Here is a 26,655-nt window from a genome sequence, read left to right as displayed (position 1 = left end):
AGTCGAGCCGAACCGAGCTGGTGGCTCAACTGAGTCAAGTTGAACCGATGACTCACCTGAGTTGAGCCAAACCGAGCCGATGGCTCATCGCAACCGAGCCGGCTCGAGGCGATAGCTCAGTTGAACCGAGCCGAGGCGGCAAAAACTTATCACTACAGCTTCCATTATTTTTACCCGTTTCAACTTTCCCGTTTAAGAATAACGGGAGCTGTAGTGATAAGTTTTTGAAGAAAAAAATCAGATCAATAACTATCCATTTCATAAAGTTAGGCCCCTGACTTCGCAGTGCTGCCGTAACGTTCACTCAAAACTTATATTGCATTGTCGTACCTCGTTGGAATTGTTGGAATGTTGTCTTTTCATACTTCATAAAACTTTGAAGTAGTGTGTAGTAAGAAAAAAAATAGAAATTAATGAAAGAAGTGTGAATTTTATAGTACTTTTTTGGTAAATCAATGTTTATAGGACTATATCTCGAAAACGAGATCGCGTGAAATAATTTCCTGTGTGCAATATGTAGATGCATTCATTAACTTTAAGTTGTGAAAAGTTCAATTTTCATCACGTCATACTTTTTGTGTAATTAAAATAAATGTATGACGCTCTGATCTCCTTTACCGTGGTAGGTAGAGAAACGTACAAAACACGGTCCGAAAATTTGGAACTCTAGTGTTCCAAATATTTTAAACTTTTAACAGAAAGGGTTTAGTTGGTAGGGTATTTATTTTTTTAAAAAAATGTCTATTCCAACATATTCTGTGCGTTAAGCGGAGAGCCATGTTGCAGCCCAGCCTTTAAATTCCCCGCGCTTATATGAAGAAACAGTATATAGTAACTGGAAGTGTGGTATCGCTGTTGTGCAGTGTTGTCGCGTACTTGAAGCTTGCAGCGCGAAGTCTACTTCATAATCATAAGAATATAATAGGAAAAAGTAACCTATAACCTAAAGTAAGGTAAGTAACCTAAAGTAAGGTATATTGTCATAACCTTTCACAACATTTTAAAAATAATAACAATGCATGTACGTATCTCAATGCAATTGAAATAAACCTTGAAGTAACACATCCAAAAACTCATCTTTTCATCTATTTAAGTAATTCACTTTCGTCAGTTGTTGATTCATCACAGTTTCTGCTATCTTCCTGGACACTTATTACATACTTTCCAGCTTACGAACATGTTAAAGGGAGAAATAAATTTAGCCTTGGCAATCACCCAAGTTGTTGTGCGATGAATAACTCTGCCCAATGTAATAGAAAATCATGGATCCTTTGTTTTCTTCCAACGAAAGAAAACTGCAATGTGTAAAGTCTTTCCAGCCTTAGAAGAAAGTAGACGTAAACAAAGCGAAATGTATTACTCCGCGGCTCACACGTGCTTCGGCAGCGAGAGACGTGAACAGCAAGATCGTCTGCTTACTTACTGTCGTCGCATAATTTGCACACTATAAGGCTACAGTTTGTTGGTAAATAATTAACGGACTGACACTGACTACTGCTGTGTTGGAGATACATATTTTCTTAAATCGTTATATAAACGAGATTGCCTCTGTTCCTGTTGTCCTCTTTTGTGTTTTATAACACGAGACGAAAATGGATTATTGTCACACATCTTCGCCATGAAACTCTGCATTCTACAATAATTTTAAATGAGTGGGGAAGGCGGGTGAACGCATACGCATGCGCAGTAAATACTATATGTTCAGGTATCGGTGAGGTTGAAATAATCCATCTGTTCTTAAATATTATATATATTGCGCTTATTATCACAAAATGTAGGATAAATTCAGATATTTTTATTTGAAATTATTATTTTAGTAGGGATTATACTGCGATAGGATACTAGTGCACTGAAACCAAGAACCAATCACTGGTCATCGACAAACTGGTAGTCAGGTGGGTTTGTTTACATCTACTTTTTTCTAAGACTGGAAAAAGAATAGGTGACGAGGACTGTTTTTGCGTCTAATCACGTCGCATTTCAACACTTCTCTTAGGTTCGTAGGCGTCAAAAACTTACACACGCACTTACGTCATATGTGCTCATTTGAGTGAGACGGGTAACTGAACATTTATATTTCCCGGAGTGTCTCTCGTACTTTTTTATTGATAAAAAAACTACGGATATTCCTTCTACAGAAGAAAGTGGCAAAATTTTGAGCGATAATGAAATTGCAGAACTGATGAATGACTCCAACTCAGACGGTTATAAGTTAGATAGTAATGAATAGTAATGACATTGATTATTCTGTGCTCAGTGGCATATCCGGGAGTGAACAAGATAGTAACTCTGTTTCAGTTGAACCTGAGGTTGCGCCGGGAAAGTAAAAAAGCAAAAAAAAAAAAAAAAAAAAAAGCGTCGTTCCTATTTGAAGACAGATTTTAATGTAGCTTGGAGTGATAAAATTCCCTCCAAAAATGCAAAATCCTTGTTTAGTAGTGTCCCGCGAATTAATCAAAATGCTGGGCAATCTACAGAGTGTTTCATAAAGTGTTCATCTGTTTATACTGAAGTTTTATAGTAAAAAAAAAAAAAAAAAAAAAAAAAAAAAAAAAAAAGTTGAGTTGATTTTAACGTCCTGTTCAGCAGCGAGGCTATATGAAACGTGGACCTACTGAATAACGTGGAATCCAAACCACATGAGCTCTCAACGGGAATAATAGAAAAATAAATGAATCAATATGCAAAACAGCAGATTGAAAAAGAATTACTAAAAAAATCTTTGTTTTCTAAGTGAAAACTTATTACTTCAATTGAAAATAAGAAAATTTTTACACATGTGCTTATTCAATGTGCTTTGTACGGAAGCCAGCTTTACGCGATTTTTACAAATCAACTTCGCAAGAGCTATCAGTATGTCTGTCCAATGGTGGAAGAAGCTGTTTTTTCCACTGTTTTGACTTATCACATGTCAATGCTCGCATACTGTACAGGAAGAAAGGAAAACATATCGCACTTCGAACTTCTTATGCGAAAGTAGCAGAAAAAGTGCTGCACTCAGGATGCATTGAAGTACAGGAACTATCCCAGTCTTCAGCCTGTTTATCAAGGCTGGTAGCAAGTGGCCATTACCCATCCAGTGCTCCCCCAATATCCGCAAATCCTAATAGAGTAGGACAGAGGAGATGCAAAGTGCGTAGCGTCCGCAAGATGAAAGGAAGTTTTTAATAAAATATTAGCTTTTATTGTCTGATATATGAAGTTGGACTTTACGTGGGAGATCTGAAAACAGATTTTCTGTGAAGTGTAAACTCAATGTTACATATCAACTAAGATTGTATCATATCATAAACTTTGTGAGTGTATTTGTTTCTGTGCAAGTGAATTTGTACTGCGTGCAGTAAGTGAAAAAAAAAAAAAAAAAAACTGACAAAAAGCAACGAATTTTCAAGGACCATCACATGCAAATCCAAACAAAGTAAGCAGTTTGTTTCCTTAATTTTAAACAATTGGTGCGTTTGCTGTACATCCTGTTAATTACTAAGAAACTGGTTTAAAATCTGTGAAGATATGCAATTTTTTTTAAAAAAATATACCTCTAAAAAGTGCCGGACAGTGCACGTGACAAGTTTAAATACCCGTCGAGCTGAGAGTTACACGCCAGGAAAATGTGGCAACGTCGTACTCCGTACACTGCAATAGCAAATATTCGTCATTGTTTATCTTTCAAAACAAATCGAAACAGATTGCTTGAAAAAGTCATTTTAAGATCTTTCTAAAAGTGTTTTCAGATTGATAATACACCGCAGCAATTCAGAGATAATGATGTCTCATTTTTGGCTGAATAACAAGAATATTACTAAGTGTTGAGTAATGAAAATTTCAGAACTTACAAGTAATAGATGCACCTACAGATCGTGCACAGGAAATTATTTCACGTGATCTCGTTTCCGAGATATAGTCCTATAAACATTACCAAAAAAAGTACAATAAAATACGCACTTTTTCATTAATTTCTATTTTTTTTTTCACTACACACTAAAAAGAAAATTTTTATGTTTTAAGTATTGAAAAGACAACATTCCAACAATTCCAACGAGGTACGACAATGCAATGTAAGATTTTAGCGAACGTTACGGCAGCACTGCGAAGTCAGGGGCCTATCTTTATGAAATGGATGGTAGAAGAGTATTGGAATGAACTTTTCTCCAACAAGATTGTGCTATGCACCACTCCATTTTCACAGGGAAGGTTCGCGATTTCTTGAATACAGTCTGGTTGGTTGTATTATGTATTCATAACGGGACGTTTAACAGCTGGACCTCAGATTATTTAAATGACACGCTACCGCTGTCCCGGTGAATTTGAAAGTTATTATTATTATTATTATTATTATTATTATTATTATTATTATTATTATTATTATTATTATTATTATTATTATTATTATTATTATTATTATTATTATATTAATGTTGATTGTTTCAAAAGTTATAAACATATAATGGAGATGGTTTCTTAAAAGAAAACTCTTGAATTTCGCGGCACATCTTGTGATACTATTACATTCACCAACATAAGGTTAGTTTATGTCTTGCTACTAGTATTACACTTGGATTCAAAGGTCTCACTAAGTTGTCATTACTTTTTTAAATAATGAAAACATAATTTATTCGAAAAGTAAAGACAATTAATTTTTGTACTCAGTACATGCATTGCGATTAAATGTGCTGCAATATATCTGATATGACTAAATCATTAGGCTGGCCGCACACTGATGGATCAAACAGGTTAAAGCAAGTGTTGCGAGTCAATTTCGCTTCTATTGAGATCTATCGAACGCCAGCTCTGCACGCATTCGAATAGGTCGACCGCATACTAAGCGAGCCCGTGCTCCAGGATCGTTTGCAAAGCGACGCTGCACTCCGAGCAGTGTTGTCAGATTCAGTCTAACAGACTTCCCGCTCAAAGCCCTGAAATTTCCCGCGAAGAAAGAATATTTATCATTAATTAATTATTATATTAATTACTTCAAATTAAAATCAAATAACTGAACAATCAATCAGAAGTACATCTTTTCCTGCGGGAGGAGAAATCTATTATAGGGCTATCCTTCTTCTATTTTTATGTATTTATTTGGTATATATATATATATATATATATATATATATATATATATATATATATATATATATATATATATATATATATATATATATGTGTGTGTGTGTGTGTGTGTGTGTGTGTGCTACTTTCAAGTATTATATCCTTCCCCTCACCTTACCCTAACATTACGTGAATAACTGATCATAACAAATATAGTAAGCAAAGGACCATAAACCCTCCCTTCCTTTTATCTTCCTGCAGAAAATGGATATTGGCGCGAGTAGCAACCAGTCCCATTTGGTTTGGTTACAAACCTCTCTTGCTGTTCTGGTTCTTTTGACCTTCAAAGAGGCTTCCAATCCATATATTATTCCATGTACAAAGAGATGAAGATAAGGAGTGAGAAAGAGAAAACATTAAAAGGAAGAAAAGTTTACAAAATTTCCCATTTTCAACCATAATTTCCCACATTCCCGCCAATGCTAAGAATTTTCTGTTTTGCGCGAAATTTCCCGCCATCTGACAACACTGACTCCGAGCAGTGTCGGACACCTTTCCTCATTTCTTTGTTGCGTTTAAAAATTTTGGGAGAATTTAGACCGACGTATGCGCAGACCGAGACCTAAACTACTTTTTGTTGTTGTTGTTATTGTTGTTGTCGCTGCTGCTGTTGTGATTTGTGTTGGACGGTTGGACGTCTAGAGAGTGGTAAAGTGTGATGGCTACGCCTAAAGAATTTAACACACTGAATAGTGAGTTTGGTAAGATAAACTTACAGTGTTTGCTGAAGCTGTACCTGGAAATTTACGATATCAAGAGGAAAGACTTTCACAACCAGAATGTTATTGCCAAATCTTGGTAAATCGTGGCCCATCGATAAAAGCATACACTTACTACGAACACTCAAAGTGATGTAATGACATTCTACTTTATTTGGGTGAGTGTGAAGCTATCACGCACACTGAGGAAGCAAAGAGCTAAAATGCTCCGGATAAAAATGATTTGCAAGACTTGCTTCTACCCGTTTGTCCCTGAGTGTGCGGTACACCACGAGTACCTAATATACAGGTCCCAGGCCGCTTCCTTCCATCATCAATTCTTTCTTCCTTCCCTCTCTTCGATGAGTGTGATCCCTCATATGTGACGGCCTAACATGGCCACAGATGACGAAATCCCAGAAATCTAATTCCTAATCCTAATCTTGTGTGTGTGTGTGTGTGTGTGTGTGTGTTGGTCTATGAAACCAATTTTACATAAGCGTTCAAAGCTTAGCATGGCGAAATTGCGCACATCTATTAGTTACACAAACAGTTTAATTTTCTATATGTTTACTTTCAGCTCTCTTGTAATTTATATCTGTGGGTTGGTATAATTTTGATGGCCGATGCTTACTTCCCACATTTGGCTGAGTATTACAATCTTAATGGTCTTTTAGCCCGTAAGTTAAAATTATTCGATTTTTAATAATGATTATAGAATTAGTCAATTTTTAATAACCAATATAGTTAAGGATAAACTTGGTATATATTATTTCGATATCCCTTTCATCACTTACTAATAGAGCAACGTACATTATGCTTTATTTATTTATTTATTATGCTTTTTTTTCTTTTGGCAAAGTTTGTTTTATATTAAATATGTTTTAAGAAATAGTGGAACCCAAATATTAATCTACGAGGGTAATTCGAAACAAAATCCGTTTGCGCCTGTGCGAGAAATAGCCAGGAAGAATGACGTCAGTCCTATGGCTTTGTGTGCAGTAGTTGAGTAGGAAGTGTGCAGTGGAAGGAGAAGTTTGTATTTCAGTTCATTCGTCCACTATAACAATTGAAATTAAACACTCCAATAGAAAAACCCGCCAAATGTGAAGTGCGTACGGTAATACGATTTCTGAGTGCGACAAAACTACTAGCAGCTGCGAGTCATCGCGAACTGTGTGGTGTTTACGGACCAAACGTGATGAATGAAGGTGTCGTACGTCAATGGTGTGACATGTTTAAAGATGGACGAACTGACGTGCAGGATGCGGCAAGATGTGAGCACCCATCTGTAGCCACCCTATAGCCCAGATTTTGCTCCGAGCGACTATCATCCATTCAAATTGAGCTACATGAAACAGTTGCTTGTCACACCGTTTCGACAATGACAGTGCACTTGACAATCCTGTTACCAGAGGGCTTCATTCCCACGTGGAAGTTTTTTTTTTTTTTTTTTTTTTTTTTCAGAAGGAATTTCTAACCTTATGTTGAAAAGTAATGTAATATTGTACTTTTCTAATGTGTATAATAAAAGTTCTGTATTTGCGAGTGTGTCATTGATAACAAAACGGAGGTCTTTTTTTTCGAATTGTCCTCGTAAATTCTTATTTCCTGTCTATTTATTAATATTTTAGACATTACACTTCCTTTCATATTAATAAACTAAAATTGAATACTGTTTATCAAATTATAAATTAATTTTTTAATGATAGTAAATTATGTTTGTAAGGTAGTATAAAGTTATACAAGTATTCTACGGATTGCAATAATAACAAAATAATGCCAATCTAGTCATCTATGTTGCTCTCGTCTCTTCATCTGACTCCTTCTGCAGAGAGGTAGAGTAATGGTAAGATTTATCAGAGCCAATGAATGACCTGGGACATATTTCTCAAAACTACTAGTCTTATAATATGCTTTTGTAAGTCGTAAAATATCGTGACTATATAAGTCGTATATAGTCATAAAAATACTAGAAGAATACAAGGGCGCCCATCAGGGTGGGCAAGGTGGGGCGCCCGCCCCCTAGAGAAAATTGTACTTCGGAATACCGAAAACCCAATAGAGTTTTTACATTAGTTACAGCAAAATTTGAAACTTTATTTGAAATGTCGCTTATACTTGCCCCCCTTTGGAAATCACTATATGGGCGCCCTTGGAATAATAATAGAAGCCGTTTCTGAATAGTAATGCTAATACCGTGGTAGTCAATCTTAGATTTTATTTCGAATCAAATCTAATTTTCATTTTAGTGGTGTAAGTTTACGAGACAGCAGAAATTACGGAACTAACAGTAAGTTTACTTATAAATAATTGTAGGCCTATGTGAAGAATTGAAGCTTGATCTGCACAAAGCTAATTTATTTATTTATTTTTATTTAAAGAAAGAATAACATTTATTATATTGTGTGTATCCAATATATTAAAGCATATACATACAAAAATAAACATACTAAATTATAAACAACAATATATAAAATATTAATGGAATAAAAGAATAAGAAAAAAATAACTGCTACAAAAATTGACAAATCAAATTTTCTACTTATAGTTTATGTACTATTACAATCTCTAAAGAAAATCGGATCTAAACGATGTAAGATTGTCAGCATGTATATAAATAAAGTTCTACGCACTCTTCGTTTACCAGACTTCGATTTAAATTATAGCAGAATTAGACTGATATTTCTATATGCGAAACAGTATTCATTTTAAGTTCAACACCGCCGAAACGGAGGGTTTCAGCTAGGTATGGTACCGAGACCGAGACTAGTCTCGGTCTCGTCTCGGTATCGTCTCGAATTATCGAGACGAGACCGAGGCCGAGACAGACTTTTATATACCGAGACGAGACCGAGACCGAGACGGTCTTTTATATACCGAGACGAGACCGAGACCGAGACGGAGCTCTCTAAATCGAGACGAGACCGAGACGAGACTTAGGTCAGTCTCGAAAGTCTCGGTCTCGTCTCGAATATTGATATAGACAGCTATTAAGATTGCTCTTTACTCAAAATTTGTTTCATTGCTGTGTTAGATAATATGGGAACGGGTGACTAATGTTCAGTGGCGTATTTAGGGGGTGGCTATCGGACTGAAGCCCCTCCCGAAATAGATTTGTCATTATTTTTTAAACATTGCACGTACAACACAAATATTTCTTATTCGTTCTCAAGCCTCTCCCGAAACAAAATCCACTGCTGATGTATATAGTCTTCTCTGTCTCTCTCTCCCTCTCTCAACACACACACACACACACACACACACACACACATATATATATATATATATATATATATATATATATATATATATATATATATATATATATACAGGGTGTTTCAGATAAAACGTCCAGTGCTTATAAATCCGAAATGGCTGAGAATAAAAAGATGAAACAAAAACTGAGATAGGAAAATGTCATAGGGCGCATCACATGGTGTTGTTGTGGTGACTCCCAGGACCCTCCTTCAAGGGGGCCCAGGGGCCAACTTCAAATTTTCAAATAGAAACATGTATTGAATCATACCTCATTCAATAGTACTTGAAAAACGAAACAACTTTTGTAGGAAACAATTTTCGATTTGGGGCACCGTTTTCAAAATGGCCGCAAAAAATGGGTCCTATATCAGATAAAACGTCCAGTGCTTATAAATCCGAAATGGCTGAGAATAAAAAGATGAAACAAAAACTGAGATAGGAAAATGTCATAGGGCGCATCACATGGTGTTGTTGTGGAGACTCCCAGGGCCCTCCTTCAAGGGGCCCAGGGGCCAACTTCAAATTTTCAAATGGGAATACGCATTGAATCATACCTCATTCAATAGTACTTGAAAACCGAAACAACTTTTGTAAGAAACAATTTTCGATTTGGGCCACCGTTTTCAAAATGGCCGCAAAAAGTGGGTCCTGTATCAGAAAAAACGTCCAGTGCTTATAGGCCTAAATCAGAAACGGCTGATAATAGAGAGATGAAACAAAAACTGAGATAGAAACGATGATAAAGCAAATCAAGTGGTGTTGTTGTGGTGACCCTCAGGGAACTCCGTGAAGGGGGCCCAGGTGCCAACTTCAAACTGATACAGCACTTTTTGCGGCAATTTTGAAAACGGTGCCCCAAATCGAAAATTGTTTCCTACAAAAGTTGTTTCGTTTTTCAAGTACTATTGAATGAGGTATGATTCAATACATGTTTCTATTTAAAAATTTGAAGTTGGCCCCTGGGCCCCCTTCAAGGAGGGCCCTGGGGGTCACCACAACAACACCATGTGATGCGCCCTATGACATTTTCCTATCTCAGTTTTTGTTTCATCTTTTTATTCTCAGCCGTTTCGGATTTATAAGCACTGGACGTTTTATCTGAAACACCCTATATATATATATATATATATATATATATATATATATATATATATATATATATATATATATATATATATCAGCGGATCCAGGATAAGATCGAGGGAGGGGCTAAACCATAGTTTGACATTTTATCCAGTGTAAAGAAAGAAGTAGGATTGAAGCCCATTTTATAGAGTGTATAGCTGTGCGTCAAGGGGAGGTATAACCTCTTTAACACTCCCCTTGGATCCTCGCCTGTATATCTTATCTAATATAAGTAAAAGGAAGAGGTCGTGTGTCTGTGTGCCTGTCTTTCTGATTGCCTGTGTGCGGCCTGGGGACCAGACGAGAGTCCAAGAGTTACCAAATTTGGGTGACAAGTATCATGTCCCAGGCCTCAGACCAAGAAGAAGCGTTTTTTTTTTAATTTTGAACCAGGGGGGCTTAGGGGGGGCGTTTACCGGGACATGTAAAAGTAGTAGAAAATGACCAATATTGGTGTCGAATACATAGTTTTCGCGGTCGCTGAGATCAATGGTGACACTTCCATTAGCGATGACTTTCAAATTTACCTGTGCATGCGGGCCAGGGTTCACCTGCGGGGGAAAGGAGTACCGAGACATGTAAAAATAATACAAAATAACCGATATTAGTGTCAAACAGTTTTCGCGCTCACTGAGATCAATGGTGAAACTCCGACCGCATTAGCCTCCAAATTCACTCCATTCGGCTGCGGGCAGGAGTTCACAGGAGGGATACCGAGACATGTAAAAGTAATCCAAAATGACCGATGTTAGTGTCAAATGTATAGTTTTTGCGGTCGCTGAGATCAACGGTGTCACTTCCATTAGCGATGAGTTTCAAATTCAGCTACCAATGCATGCGGGCCGGGGTTCACCTGCTGAGGAGGGGGTACCGAGACATGTAAAAATAATACAAAATGACCGATATTAGTGTCAAATACATAGTTTTCGCGGTTGCTGAGATAGTGATACTCCCACAGGCCTTGACTTCCAAATACTGATCCCATGCGAAAAATTGGTATTTCATCTAGTTATAGTCATATATATTAAAAATGCTGAATTTTTTTAACATGCTGTGTGAAATATGGAAGGGGGAATTCTTCTAGATACTCTGCAATACCACTAGATAAACAAGCAGTGTTGCCAACGTAACATAAAGTTGTAATTTCTCAAATTGCACTACGTTTGATATTACATATTTCTGTTCAGTTAATTAAGTTTAACGCCTCTTTCAGCAGAAATGCTATATGAGACTGAACCTACTGATTAACGTGGAATCTAAACTACATGAGCTCCCGCCGGGAATCTAACCCGGGTCTCTCATGCCATAGGCTAACCGCTTAGTCACGAAAGAGCTCTACATATTTCTGATTTAGATATTAAGTTAAACCACAAAAGCACATATATTATTCAGTGTTACAAAGGACAATACATATCACTAACATCAACATTTTGGAGATCTCGAATAACTCACATGGCAGGAACATTATAACATTAGTGTTCCATAGTTTTCATTACAACAAGTCGTAGTTACATTATTTTAAGCAGTGTTGCGAACTTAAATAAATTGCTAAATATTATTATAAATATAGTGCAAACAACGTAGCTAAAGTGCAAAATATTTTAATATTACTCGTAATTTGTTTTGTCGTGCAAGAATGTTTTCAGATAACGATGTTTTTCATAGTCTTTGGGCTACTTATAATGTTAATGTCAAAATTTTGGTTCCAGCAATACATGTAAAAGTAAATTTAACTGAAATTAAACGTAACTGACAACTTTTCAGTAGCACTAGTTGTTTTCCCTAAGCCTTAGGCCTGGTGTACTTTTTAGATTAAAACACTGCTTTATTAAAATTTTAATTATACCCTAACTGCATTTCATTTGTTATAGTTTGACCACCGATCACCTCAAACTCGATCCATACCATATAGCTATATGCAATTATTCAAGGACTTACAGTTAGTAATACACATTGTGCTGATTTTTGGTTTGTTTTGTTTTAGTTTAACGTCTCACGGCTAGGGCGGCTAAAGGAGACGTGGAGTTACTGATCTTAGTGAAATCCGAAAAACTTCGGTCGTTAAATATTACCGCCACCGGGAATCGATCTCGGTACTATGCGGACCAAAATCAAGCGTACTAGCCACTAGAGCAAATGGGGGTACTTACATTGTGTTGATTTAAATAATTGAATCAGTGTTGCCAGATCCGAAGGTCAAAAAGTAGCGTGTCTGAGCTCCAAAAGTAGGGGATATGAACTATTTGTAGCCCAAATATATAGAAAAAAAATATTTGGCAACTAATGACTGGTACTAATGAAATAATTTTTAAAATAGACTGGAAAATGTGATGGACATATTGCAAGACGAAATTATGATCAATAGACAAAAACAATTCTAGACTGGATACCACGTGACAAAAACAGCCTAGGAAATGTCCGCATACAAGAAATTGTGACAAAATCAGGAACCACTGGGGAATAACCTGGAAAAGAATTACCCAAGATATATAGTTGTAGAGAAAACTTGGGAAGACTTCATCCAGCAGTGGATTGATAATGGTTGATTATGATGATGGTGATGATTTTATATCGAGACCTCAGAGTTAAACTAAACCAAGTCATAATTTCGTAATTTTACAGGAGAAGCGAAAAACCGGTTCCTTAATAAAGATCTACTTATAGTAGGTATAGTACTGTTTTCCAAACTATACTAAGTAGTTACAAATAATAGGATGCTTTTAGACTTACATTATTACAGCACTAGAAAGAACATAGTCTATTAAAAAAGTATTCTAACTCAATTTGACCAAAAAGTGACTTAGCATAGTCTACCACTAATGTTCATATATATATATATATATATATATATATATATATATATATATATATATATATATATATATATATATATACATACTGTATAAATTTACTAGGTAAGGTAGGGTAAAATTGGATCTAAAATTTAACGAAAGTCGTACAGTGAAAATTTTTTTTGACTATTTAATACTTCATGTTCCTGCAAAACTACGAAAATGAATACAAAAGAAAACTAGAAAGTTAAGAATCATTTGTTTTGGCAAGAGAGAGAAAGTAGATACAGATAGCTCGAATTACCTATATACTTATATAATATGTATGTTAATGTTTCGCAAGTAATTTTCAATCAATATAAAATTTAAACGTAATGAACGCACGATTGAGTTGATTTTGAGTTTTACGTCCCGTTCAACAGCGAGGCTATATAATACGTGGACCTACTGACTAACGTGGAATCCGAAACACATGAGCTCCCGCCGGGAATCGAACCCGGGTCTCCCACGCCAAAGGCGCGTGTACTAACCGCTTAGCCACGAAGGAGCTCGAACGAACGATTGGTTTTCTCGAATAAAGATCACATTCACCGCTAAGAGCTCAGGAATAAGCTCAATCTATGTTACGGCAGTGGATATATGCGTATGTAATGCATTACAACTTTAAGAAACAGAATGTACTTAAATTTAGACGCGAACTATGCAAAACGTCGGACTTCGAATCTAACTTGTTTCGTGATGCAACCCGAGACCACACATAGCAAAGATGAGTGCCGTAGCTCCCACCACAAAGTTTAGGTATTTCGCCTTATAAGGTGTCAATTAAACACGTAGATGTGAAACGGTAATAAAGCATTTGATCAACATTTTAATCAAAATATATTGTAGTAATAATTTACCCTATTTGTTAAGATAATGAACGTTATATTTTGTTTTTAAAATGACAGTCAAAGCAGAATGTATTGGATAATAAATGGGAAGTTGTAAAATTTCAATTTAGGTAAGATTAAATACATTCGTCCTGCTATGTGTTGCGTTATCCGTTAGGAGGTATTGAACAATTCTGATTCAAAGGAAGGAAATAAACTACTGTATAGTACTGAAGTTAATTTAATAGAGTTTAATTGTATAGGCAGTTCTGAGGCTATATGAAAAAGTCTTTTGCTGAAAGTGAAATATGGGTTACTATTAGAATTTTATCCCAGATATGATATACCCACTGATGACTGAACCTGGAACACACGCATGGAAGGTATCAGCGATAGCAAATTAGCTCTGAAGAAGTACACCATAATTCTAAGTCAAGAATAAGGCCAAAAATAAGAAGCAGAAACGACAGACTTTACGATAATAATACGTTTACAATTTTAATTTCACCTATTTATTTCGAGACTTTCGAGACGAGACCGAGATTTGGCCCTCGAGACCGAGACCGAGATCGAGACAAGCATTTGTTGACCGAGACGAGACCGAGACGGCGATTTTTGACTCGAGACGAGATCGAGACCGAGACAGTTATTTTTCAACCGAGACGAGACCGAGACTGTACAAAGTCTCGTCTCGTCTCGTCTCGATACCATCCCTAGTTTCAGCATAATTGTTACAGTACTAATGAAGGATTACTACCCATCATTACTCTGTCTCCGAGATAATAATATACCGCCAATCAAAACTATATCAGGATTGGAAATGAAAATGAAATGAAATCTTTGAGTTTTACGTCCCACGCGTATGCCGGTTAGGCTAAAGGAGACGGTGATTATGAGAAATGAATGAAATGGTGGAATGAAGAAAGTGGGAGGAAACGGGAGAACCCCGAGAAAACCCACGCACACGGTGTTTGTCCACCACAAAGTTCACTTGGCGGGAGCAGGGTTTGAACCCGGGACCCCATGCACCAGAGGTGAACGCTCTACCACTGAGCCACCGCGGCCCCTATATATATATCAGGATTGGATCTGAACGGCAATCTAAAGCACGAACTTGGAATATTCATCCAGGTATGTGCCAGAGAAACTTGTTGGAGCTAGGCTTTTCCCAATTCATAAACAATTCAATAACAGATATTCACACACCTCTCCCAAAGCACTCCAAACTAGAACCTAGAATTAGGATAAATCTCGTGTCTCAACAATACTATAATTTATCATAATTTTTTTTTGGAAAATATAATTGTGAATTATGTTGATTTTGAGAAGTTTTACACTGGTATTAAGAGACTAGTAATGTCGAGAAATAGGTCCCTGAAAGTAGTCGAATTTTATAGTGGATTAATGATGTCCAGTACTCAAACTCAAATAGTCATTGTTTTAATTCCTGGTGTGATATTTCTTAATCAATGTACACTGCGAAAAAAAATTGTAGGTGGCGTACTTAAAAAGATAGGTTACATGCGTAATTCCTGTAGTTTTTGGACTTAACGTACAGCAGACGTATAACTGAAAACGCATGTTTTATAATACTTTCTGTATAAGTGTTCCATCTATACACGTACTTTCTGTATGAAACAATTGAGTTGAGTTGATTTTAGTTTAGCGCCCCTTTCAGCAGCGAGGCTATATGAGACGTGGACCTACTGATTAACGTGGAATCCGAACCACATGAGCTCCCGCCGGGAATCGAACCCGGATCTCCCACGCCAAAGGCGCGTACGCTAACCGCTTAGCCACGAAGAAGCTATACTGTATGAAACAATGTAGGCTGTCAGGATATCACATACAAATGGACGTATATAACATATAGCTGACGAAGGTAACATAAGTATATGTATGTGATATACGGAAAACTGTTAGATGTCAGACATCCTGCAAGGGCATGATGTAACATCTAAGGGCAATGCCTATGTAGCATACGGATAACGTATCCTCCGTACTGATTTCTATAGTAAGTAAGAGGATACCGTATATTTGTACAATATACCACTGTCCGGAGAACGGATTTTTCTCTGTGTACCATCTTAACTATTTCACGTATAATTATGTGTTTCTTAGTCGTCTCATACTGAAAAATAGTGCAGTGGTATTGAACACAGACTATACAAAAAGATTTAACAAAACTCGGTTTGGAAATGAACTCTTTCACTTTTACGTCCCAAGGCTATGCCGTGTTAGGTATAGGAAACAGTGATGATGAGAGTGAATGAAATGGTGATACGTATGAAGAAAATAGGAGGCAACAAGATAATTTCGAGAAAACTTACGTCCACGTTGTTTGTCCACCACAAATTCCACTTGGCGTTACCTTGGATCGAACCAGGAGCCCCATTCACCAGAAGTTAACTCTGTATCACTGAGCCATCGAGGCCTCGAAACACAGTTCCTCTCCGCGACATCTTTTTTTTTTTCCTGCGTGCCAAGTTTAAAAAACTCTCTCAATTAAATGTTGACGATTCCTTGTAAGAAAACCATATACAAAATTTTTCATCTCTGTGTTTCCCACATGTTCGTACTCCGATAGATCCTGTAGTTATCTTTCAGGGCAATATTTTGACACACAAACGTACATAACAAGAAAGAAAATTATAGATTTAGTAAGGGAACATTTGTGTTTTTTATAATTACATTAGCACCTTTTTATGAGTGCTACATGTGTCTCACGATTTTTGTCATTGCCGGGTCATTCTGGGTCAGTTCCGAATCCGAAGTCACTAGATCTGCTGCGTCACGAGTCCGAATACTTGCGAGTCGCGAGTGGCGAAATTCGTGGCCGTTCTGTCACTGCACCACATAACTTAAGTCACCTGCCCGGCCATACTTCTGAATGAACTCTAAAAGTACCGTATAAGTAATTAAACTTTCGATTCATTGAAGAAACATTTTTTTTTCTATTAAATCATTTTTGTTTCTTGTTTCAGGTTTAGTAGTTGATCGTTTCACTATTTCTATATTGAAGCGAATATTCCACAGAAGAAGACCTGTTAGTATAAAGAAAGTACACGACGATCTAAGATCATTGCCAGCAGATAATGCATCTCGAGCCATTGTCATTTCCTACTATTTTACATATATAAAGCCAGTGGATTATTATATACAAGGTTTCATAGGGGCTTGGGCATTTTTTGTGTGCTTATCAGAAATTCTTCTTTGCTCCCAATTTATTCTTGATGTTTGTTTTGGAATATTAATTGGATATATGGAAGAGCCTGTCTTTCAGACAATGTGGAAATATCTGATGTTACCAATCATAATACCAGAAGTAAGTAGGTTCATTGATAATTATGCACCTGCTTTAAAATGCATACTCAATAGGTGCAGCTCTCTAGTGAAATAAATTAAATTTGTTTCTTCTATTTCATTTCTTTATTTCTTTTGTGTATGAACAAACAATGTTTTTTTTTTTTTGAGTGATTACTCTTTTTTTGTGACATTCATTGAATGGCGGAGATAAGCCCCTTCTTGTCTGAGATAATGGAGGTCTCAGAGAATGATACAACCGATGGTATGATGTCAGAGAACCTTCCCATTCGGAACAGACACTTGCTCTGTGCGAAACTTCGATATTTCTTAGTAACTTTCAAATATCGATATAAAATATTACCCATTCACATATTAAAATCTCTTTCATTTTTGATATTTCGATATATCGATCGTTTTTATTTTAACGATATCAATTTTCGATTTCCTATTTATGTGCTCATATCTGGCACATTCATTGTTGCTAAGTTATTATTATTATTATTACTACTTAGTTTAATGTTCCACGATTATGGTCCGAGACTAGGAGAGACAGTGCACAGTGATTAGGATGCCTGGATACATGGAATTCCGGATTTAGATATTATAAAAAAAATCAATATAGACAAATATCGAAACCCGATCGATGTATCGAAACATCATTTCGAAATACTGAAAGATGTCGATATATCGAACAGTAAAACTTACGGTGATGATAATGAACGAAATGGTGGAAAATGAAGAAAATGGGAGGACTCCGAGGAAACTCACGCACACGGTGTTTGTCCACCACAAGATCCATTTTGCGGCAACTGGGATCGAACCAGGAATCCTTACCTCCAGATATAAACGCCCAACCATTAAGCCACTTTCCTTCCTTGTTGTTGTTAGTTAAGATTGTTTGATGCGCTCACAAGCTGTTTGTTCACATCACATGAAGTGATAGAGATGTACTTGCTGCTAGAAGTGTCTGCAATTCGCAATAGAAAGATGGTATTCTCTGAGCATCAACTAATAGTAATGGTTACTTGGTTCTATAAAATGGTTTCCGGAGGACTTCAAAGAGCTATTGCTGTACTTCAGGACGGATAAGGATTGGTTCCAACTGTCCGGTTATGTGAACTGATAGAATACGAGATCCTCACTTGACTTATAAAGATCTACTACACGACCAGAAAATTTACGTTTAATGTGCAGTGTTTAAGAACACGAATAGAGAGCCTATTCTCCCTCACTCTTTTTTTTTTTCTCGAATCAGGTGTGAATATTAATGTGAATTTGGACGTAACTAAATACTTTTACAGCCGTCTAACACCAGTAAAAAAGAATAGTTGCTTTGACCAACAAGATAAAGCAACATGCCACACCACGCCTCAAGCGAGTCACTTGCACGCGTTTATGAAATATCTTTAGAAGAACGAACTGTCAAAAAAAAAAGAGTTACGGCCGTCGTGATCTCCTGACTTGAACATATGCTATTTATGCCTCTAGGAAATTTTAAGGATACATTTATTTATGTACACGAATGACGAACGGTCGAATAAAAATTTTGTGCTTTTTAAATATGAAGTCTGCAACCCTGATTAATGTTCATGACAGATTTGGCAACATAACGTAAGTAACGATGCTTGATGTTATCCCCTGTTCATGTGATCTGGCTTGGCTCTTTGTTGCATTCGTCTGCCTTACAGAACAGTCGTTTAAACCTACCTTTGCGTACAATGCAATCACACTAAATAAACTTGTTTTATACGTAGTTTACATTGTTAGTGCAGCGGGCGGGAGAGGAGGAAGTAGTAAAGCTTCTAAGCTGAGTACTGTTTATGCGGCTGCACTGACTGTGCGCAAGCAAGATACAAGGAACATATTGCTAATCACGGGGAAAACTAGCTCATATTATTTCAAGGGTGAGAGGATTCTACAGTAGATTTTTGAAGCATTGTGCATGGTCAATCACGCTCATATACAAGTTATTAGGAATTAAAAATAAAATACTTTCTTAGTGTAGTTCGTAATTTTGTACTTAACGGAGAGGTGGACAATGGTGATCACCTAAGAAAAATGGGTTATTACGTAGTTTCATTTGCAAAATATATTGAAACAAATTTGTAAATATATACTCCAATCCTTCTACAATAAGTGTGTAAAATAAAAAGGGGATCATTCTTTCAGTTCCGGAACACGATGGAAAAAACTCAAATTGCTACTTTGGTCGTCGTTCCCACCACATGTTGGTAATGGCGATCACAGTACAAGCTTAATAAACACACATAGTTTCATGGGCAGTTCAAGGTTTTCTTGTTACTCTGCGCTTTCGAAAGACTGAAAAACGTCAACTGAATGTTTTATTGACGTTTTTTCAAAGACACGTCACAGATATATCCATATGGTGAGTCCACAACAGTACAGTCAGCATGCACCCATGATCCACAAAGGTTACACCGATACCAAATTTTCAGTGTTTGACTCAAGTAGGCGTATTACCTATTTGAGGTCTAGCCTCTTTTATAATTTTTGGCTGGAGAAGTATTTCAAATGTTTGTTAGGAATGGCGATCATCATGATAATAAACTGACCACGTTGATCGGCATTCCCAACATTGCGACATTTTGAAAATTGAGCTGGTTATACTGTAAAACGTAGTTTTTTTGAAATGTAACTATGTATCGTGAATTACACATAAATATAACTTTTTACGAATCTTAGTAATTTCAAGGTCTTACAACTTAAAATTCTACGTATCGTGAGTTGAAATATGCAGATCCTTATAAGAAAGTCAACAAAAACAAGTTTCAGCACGCTGTAGACTTCAGTCTTCTCTGACAACTTCCTTGACAATACACAAGAAACCTTGCTACAAGAGGCAGATGGCAGCACTAGTTTGACATCTCGGGTCACGCTAGAGGAAAAGTGGGCTGATCGCCATTCCCAACTGATCGCCATTCCCTTCCTCTCCCCTAATAACACTTGATTTATATTTACAAAACTTTTTGGAAAGCATTTAGGGGAAAGCATTTGGCATATTAATATATCTTAATTGATGTTACTTATTTTATTTTATTTATTATACACAAATCACATTAGTATATAAATATACAGTTTCGTTATATAATTAGGAAGACTTCATCTCATTTTACACTATGACAGTTGCATCATCATCATTTTTATTCAATTTTAATAAAACTCTATAATTCAATTACGTTATATAATTAAAACCACTCTAGATAGGTCATTTTAATTTTTTTTTTGTGTGTGTGTGTAAAGAAGCAAAAATAGCATTCTCTATTTTCTTTCCCTACTCAAGAACAGGATGCATTCTTCTGTATACCTTTTGTGCGGCGAGGACATTTCGAATACCTTTCTTTTGTTTGGTAATACCCCCGCTGCCTAAGCCACACGTAGCAGACCACACATATAGAAGACCCTTCGTGAGCCCAAGCAAAGAAAACAGAAGAGCTTTTAGCATCTTTTTGTGAAACAGGAGAAAAATAGTAAAGTCTGCACAAACTGAATAGAATCCAAATGGAAAATAATCTCTGTGAATTTGTCAAAATCACATCCTAGTAAGAATGGCTCCAGGTAGAACCTAGATAAAAATTTGACACAGGTCTGTAACTTGGTTCAAAAGCACGCACGAGACGAAAAGACTCCAAATGAACCCCTATAAACATTTTCTATATAACTTGTGAAATTTGAAGAAAACACGTCTTTTGGCAAAACGACGCTTGAACACCGTATATGGGCGGAGACCAATAATATCAAATTTAGGACACCAAAATAATTTAACGAATGAGAGAACAGAGAGGAAATCGAAGACGCAGTTAGGGGGCGTGTCTTAAAGCATCGGGAAGTTAAAAATTCAAAAACTTCAAGTCAGTCGTAATCAAGTCCATCACCGGGAACCATTAAATCACAAAACACAAAAACATACCCGGAATTTACACATGTACCATGTTAGTAGGGGAGAGGAAGGAAATGGCGATTAGTTGGGAATGGCGATCAGCCCACTTTGCCCTCTTGCGTGACCGAAGGAGATGTCAAACTAGTGCTGCCATCTGCCTCTTGTAGCAAGGTTTCTTGTGTATTGTCAAGGAAGTTGTCAGAGAAGACTGAAGTCTACAGCGTGCTGAAACTTGTTTTTGTTGACTTTCTTATAAGTATCTGCATATTTCAACTCACGATACGTAGAATTTTAAGTTGTAAGACCTTGAAATTACTAAGACTCGTAAAAAGTTATATTTATGTATAATGCACGACACACATTATATTTCAAATAAACAACGTTTTACAGTATAACCAGCTCAATTTTCAAAATGACGCAATGTTGGGAATGCCGATCAACGTGATCAGTTTACTATCATGATGATCGCCATTCCTAACAAACATTTGGAATACCACCAAAACTTCTCCACCAAAAATTATAAAAGAGGCTAGACCTAAGATAGGTAATATGCCGATTTCAGTCAAATACTGAAATTTTGGTATCGGTGTAACCTTTGTGGATCATGGGTGTATGCTGACTGTACTGTTGTGGACTCACCACATGGATATATCTGTGACGTGTCTTTGAAAAATGTCAATAAAACATTCAGTTGACTTTTTTCAGTCTTTCGAAGGCGCAGAGTAACAAAAAAAAAACCTTGAACTGCCTATGAAACTATGTGTGTTTATTAAGCTTGTACTGTGATCGCCATTACCAACATGTGGTGGGAACGACGACCAAAGTAGCAATTTGAGTTTTTTCCATCGTGTTTCGGAACTGAAAGAATGATCCTCTTTTTATTTTACACACTTATTGTAGAAGGATTCGAGTACGTGTTTACAAATTTGTTTCAATATATTTTGCAAATGAAACTACGTAATCACCCATTTTTCTTAGGTGATCGCCATTGCCAACCTCTCCCCTAATCACACGTAAATTAACCGAGAATATGAGCGGCTAAACTCACCGACGCCCAATGTACGATGTTGTAAGTTTGCTAAAGCATAGGAACTTACACATATAGCTTCTTCAATTACGAAAACTTTTAACACTCCGAAACATAGCAAAACGCTCACAGACATTTTTTTGAGTGACAGATTTTCGCGCATATAAACATATTTACAAGCAATTACAGACAACCAGCGATAACGGACTGGCTTAGCTAAAAATTAGGAGCAATCCGTGAAAATGAACTTAAAAGTGGCCTGCACACTCACCAAAAGCACTTAGACTAGCTTTAATCAGTTTGAAGTACTATAAATACCATTTAAAAGCAATCAATACAATTAATCCGTGTAACACTACACTTCTGACACAAAGAGTGATGTTGGTGCACTGTGACATTTAAAAGTGCTTTTGTAGTTAAAAGTGCATCACATCAGAAATGGATCGACAGAAGTCCCACTTGATGGACCAGGAGACGTCCAAGAGTGACGCCCCTTGCAGTTTAAGAGGAGGACGCAGGAGGAGTCTGAGGATGGAACTCAGGACCAAGGACACTCCTCGCGGAAGAAGAAAGCCAGTAAAAGCAGGGACTTCTGTGTGTGTGTGGTCAGCTCAGTGGCGACAACGAAAGTAATGAGAGCAGTGTGGACGGCAAAAGGTAGGACCCATCCAAATTATTTTTTGTTGATGCTAAAAGGGAAATTTTCGGCATTGAATAAAATGCAAGACGTTCGCAGTATAAAAATTAAAGTCGGAACTATTTGAAACCTTTAAACGCATTTTCATCGCATGGAGAATAGATTTTCCCATTCGAACTATAGTTACCAAACATTAGAATTCTTTTTCTCTCTTTTGAGCTAGGCTTATTTAAATAGAGAGACACTTTAACAATATTACATATATATTCTGTGACATCAGTGACCATGTCGTTATTTTTATTAAAGAGATAATAGTTATGTAATTTTTCAATTTGTCATTTAGGATTTATAGATAATCTATGAAGAAAGTTAAATTAAATATAGACCAAATAACATGTTGCAGACCTTTAACGACTCGAACTGTGAAATTTGTAATGAAAGAATTATTTACCTTACCCTATTGAAGTTTGTATGAAGCGAAAGTGCATCATCTGCGCTATGGACATGCAATATTCGAAATGTAAGATAATTTAGAACAAGGCGTGATATGCATTCCTAGAAATATATTCAGTGTATTGCTCCAATTGTCCAAGATTATTGTGTTTGTAAGGTCATTTTGCATAGAAGTTAACGGATTAAATTAATCTATTTCGATCTATATGCTAGTAACAGTCTTATAAATAATACCGTAATGTCTCAACAAAAGTATGTTATGCAAGAGAGCTAAAAGATTAATTAGTGATTTTAATGAATGCGACTAGTCTCACGATTAATCATTTTCTAGGTTAGAAATACGAAATCCGAAATAAAACGGAACCGACATTATTTTCAGTCATGTAGAATACATATGGAAAAACACGAAGTAGGCTAAGTAAAGCCGCAATTATCATATCATTCTGATCCTCTAAACAATAGAGCGATCAGAAGTCTATGCGCATAGACTATGCAAATAAACGAAAGTATACGGCCATATACCGATCTTATTGATGATACAGAAAGAAAAATCACGAAAACTCGATACATTTGTGTTAAAATCTCGAGAGACGTCTTTGCATTTACTATTAATATTCAAACATTATTTGGTTTCTATGTATGTATGCATGTCTTTATTTATGATTTATATATATATGTTTGTCTGGTGATTTTCTATATATGCCAATATGTGTATGTGTATAGCTTTTATGCATAATCAAATAGTAATGCTACTCTCATTGATTTTATGTATATAATGGTCAGTGGCGTATTTACGATTTTGTTTCGGGAGGGGCTTTGCTAACTTTCGGGGGGGGGGCTTTGCCTGAAAATATGAAAATTCTGCAAGATATTCGGGGGGGCTTAAGCCCGGAAGCCCTCCCCCTAAATACGCCACTGATAATGGTGTATTCTTATTAGTCATGTCAATGTCAAATTGCATATCTAGTGTACTTATACCCTATTCTCAGTCAATAATTAGAAATGGTTAGCAGCCAGGTATAGGTTTACTTATGCCCTTTAGATCGTTCTATGTTCCTTTCATACTTCTCACTAATCTCAAATCAAAGTCATGACTTGTTTTTCGATTTATTTCGATTAACTTCAACTTATTTCGACTTACTTCGACTCGTTTCAACTTATTTTAAATCATCCCAATATTTAATTTTCACCCAACTAAGATGTAGGTAGTTATATTCAAATTCCGTCAAGCAATATAGGCCTAATATTTTAAATTCGTAATCTTTGAAAGGTCACAGTCAGAACATATCAGCTGATCAACGTAAACTATATGCTTAGCACATGATGTCAAATGAATAGGTATTTTCATCTGCAAGATTGTAATTTAACCAGCTTGGTATATATATATATATATATATATATGTAATTATGAAAGCTCTATATGAAAGATAAACAATGCAAAATAAATATCAGTTCCATATTTTGTTTATGTGTGTCAGGTTAATGATAACAATTCATTCACTACATAGGTCAAGAAAGAAAACCAAGATGTAATTTACTTGAATTGATTTATTTTTGTGTTAGAGGCCTTATGCCTTATTCTTAATATTTGTTGTTATAAAACTCCAAATTCAATGTTAATTTCAGGCCTACTTAACTTTTTTTTGAAAGAAAAATATTTCTTTTTGTTGTTGTCGTTTACTCATTAAAACTTTTATTACATTGTTATCCTCAAATTCGTAAGCTTTTTCTTTCATAAACAAGTTGTATCCCTAACCTTGTGCATAACATTAGTTTCCAATGAATCTGTTAGGCTTATGAGGCAATATAAGCAATTTCTCGATTCTAGTGGGGATTAGACTGATTTTCAGGACTTTCAATTAAAATTTTTAAATTCTAGATATTCGTTTATTTTCTTGTACTATTACTATTATTATCATTATCTTTCAGTACACATGGAAAGTGAAAGTCAGTCTAGTTCATCCACACAAACCAAAGTTTAGAACAAAATTCTCTTTCAGCGTTGCAGCACGTGAATACAGGATACGTATGCGAATAAAATCAAGTTTCATTTGCTTACACGGTTTTAGAGGGATCTTGTTTCCCTAAAGCCATGGAACACCGCGGGGAGATAGGATTTCCAAACCGTGAAATCAGTCCTTATCGAGTCACAAACCATTTAGTTCGGGGAACGGAGACTTTAATGGTGGTGCACAGAGGATAAATAGCGACAGACGGAATATGAACCCGAAACCCGCCATCTCATTTTTTTTTTTTAACTCTTACAAAATCTTGCGCTACAAACGATCACCACCAACACATCTCTATATTATTTTCAAGTCTTACGAACTTAGCGACCCGAACAAAAATTACTTTTTTTATTCATTTCAAATTTCACAATGCACATACATTTTCTCTTTGAGAATAGATGGACGCATATTATTTATTTTCTATACCTCCTGATGAGCCTGGGGGGAAGGATTTGAGTGCTCTTAGAAATTCGTTGGTTGAGACTCCATCAATGTCGATTTGAAAATTGGATGTATCAGGAGGTATAAATTCATAAGTATGTGGCGGATTTTTTTTTTTTTTTTTTTTTTAACAAGTGCAAAGTTGAAGCATCTGTTGAAGCTAAGGTGTCTTCGGAGGTAAGTAGTCTTATTGTTCCATGGATGTCGCCGTCCGCTAACTTGTTCTCTATGTGTTTGACGAAGATGTTATTGACTGAGTTCTTTGCAGTTTTATACTTTTTTGTCTTTAAATTCGATTTATTTTACGATATCAACGTGATTGCTATTTGACCAATACTGAACTCTTTGCTTCATCCATGTTGTGAGGTTCTTGATCTTTTCAGCTATATTTTAACTATATTTTAAATTTATTTGCCTCTGAAATGTTACCATGAAAGTAAGTATGCAAGACCATAAAGAAGTATGTAGGTGTTCAGTGGCGTATATAGGGGGGTGGCTTCCGGGCTTAAGCCCCCCACGAAATCTTACTTAGTATAGTAAAGTAAATGAAATATCTTGCAGAATTTTCACATTTCCAGGCAAAGCCCCCCCCCCGAAAGTTAGCAAAGCCCCTCCCGAAACAAAATCGTAAATACGCCACTGTAGGTGTTACATTTGTAATTCAAATAAATAATTATGAAATACCAGTAAGTAGAGAATGGTTAAATGTCAAGTTATGTAGGGCAAGTTTAAAGTGGGGAAACTTATGTGGTTTCAGTAAATTCGGTCTCTACTGGATTTACGAAGCTTCATGTGTATTTTGGAGTTTCCTCGTGGATCTACAAATATAGTTAACAAATGCATATTCGACATGGAATAACATTAAGGTTTACATCTTGATTCTGAAATGAACTATCGAATGAATTATTCATTTGCTTTAAAGTTGATTTAACCCCCCAGCACCAAAATTGGAGCTGGGGAATATTGCTAAAATTTTTGGAGGTGTTCTTTTGATCGTTTTCAGAAACATAGATTACATCCCAATTACATCCCT

General features: G+C 36.2%; 1 protein-coding gene across 1 annotated transcript in view; it reads left to right on the top strand.

Moving 5' to 3' along the window:
• The window catches only part of LOC145665836 (inactive phospholipid phosphatase 7-like), a 29,471-nt gene extending 12,196 nt beyond the window's left edge, over nucleotides 1-17,275 (top strand). The window contains exons 3-4 of the mRNA XM_081732952.1: nucleotides 6,385-6,484; nucleotides 16,836-17,275. Of these exons, the coding sequence (XP_081589078.1) occupies nucleotides 6,385-6,484; nucleotides 16,836-17,251 (516 nt within the window). The 3' untranslated portion in view covers nucleotides 17,252-17,275. The remainder of the gene's footprint in view (nucleotides 1-6,384; nucleotides 6,485-16,835) is intronic.
• The last annotated feature ends 9,380 nt before the right edge of the window (nucleotides 17,276-26,655 follow it).

The sequence above is a fragment of the Thermobia domestica genome, chromosome 12 (assembly GCF_964235325.1).
Source record: "Thermobia domestica chromosome 12, izTheDome1.hap1.1, whole genome shotgun sequence".
Taxonomy (NCBI): domain Eukaryota; kingdom Metazoa; phylum Arthropoda; class Insecta; order Zygentoma; family Lepismatidae; genus Thermobia; species Thermobia domestica.
Note: the sequence above shows the minus strand (reverse complement) of the source record. Positions and strands in the feature narration are given on the sequence as shown.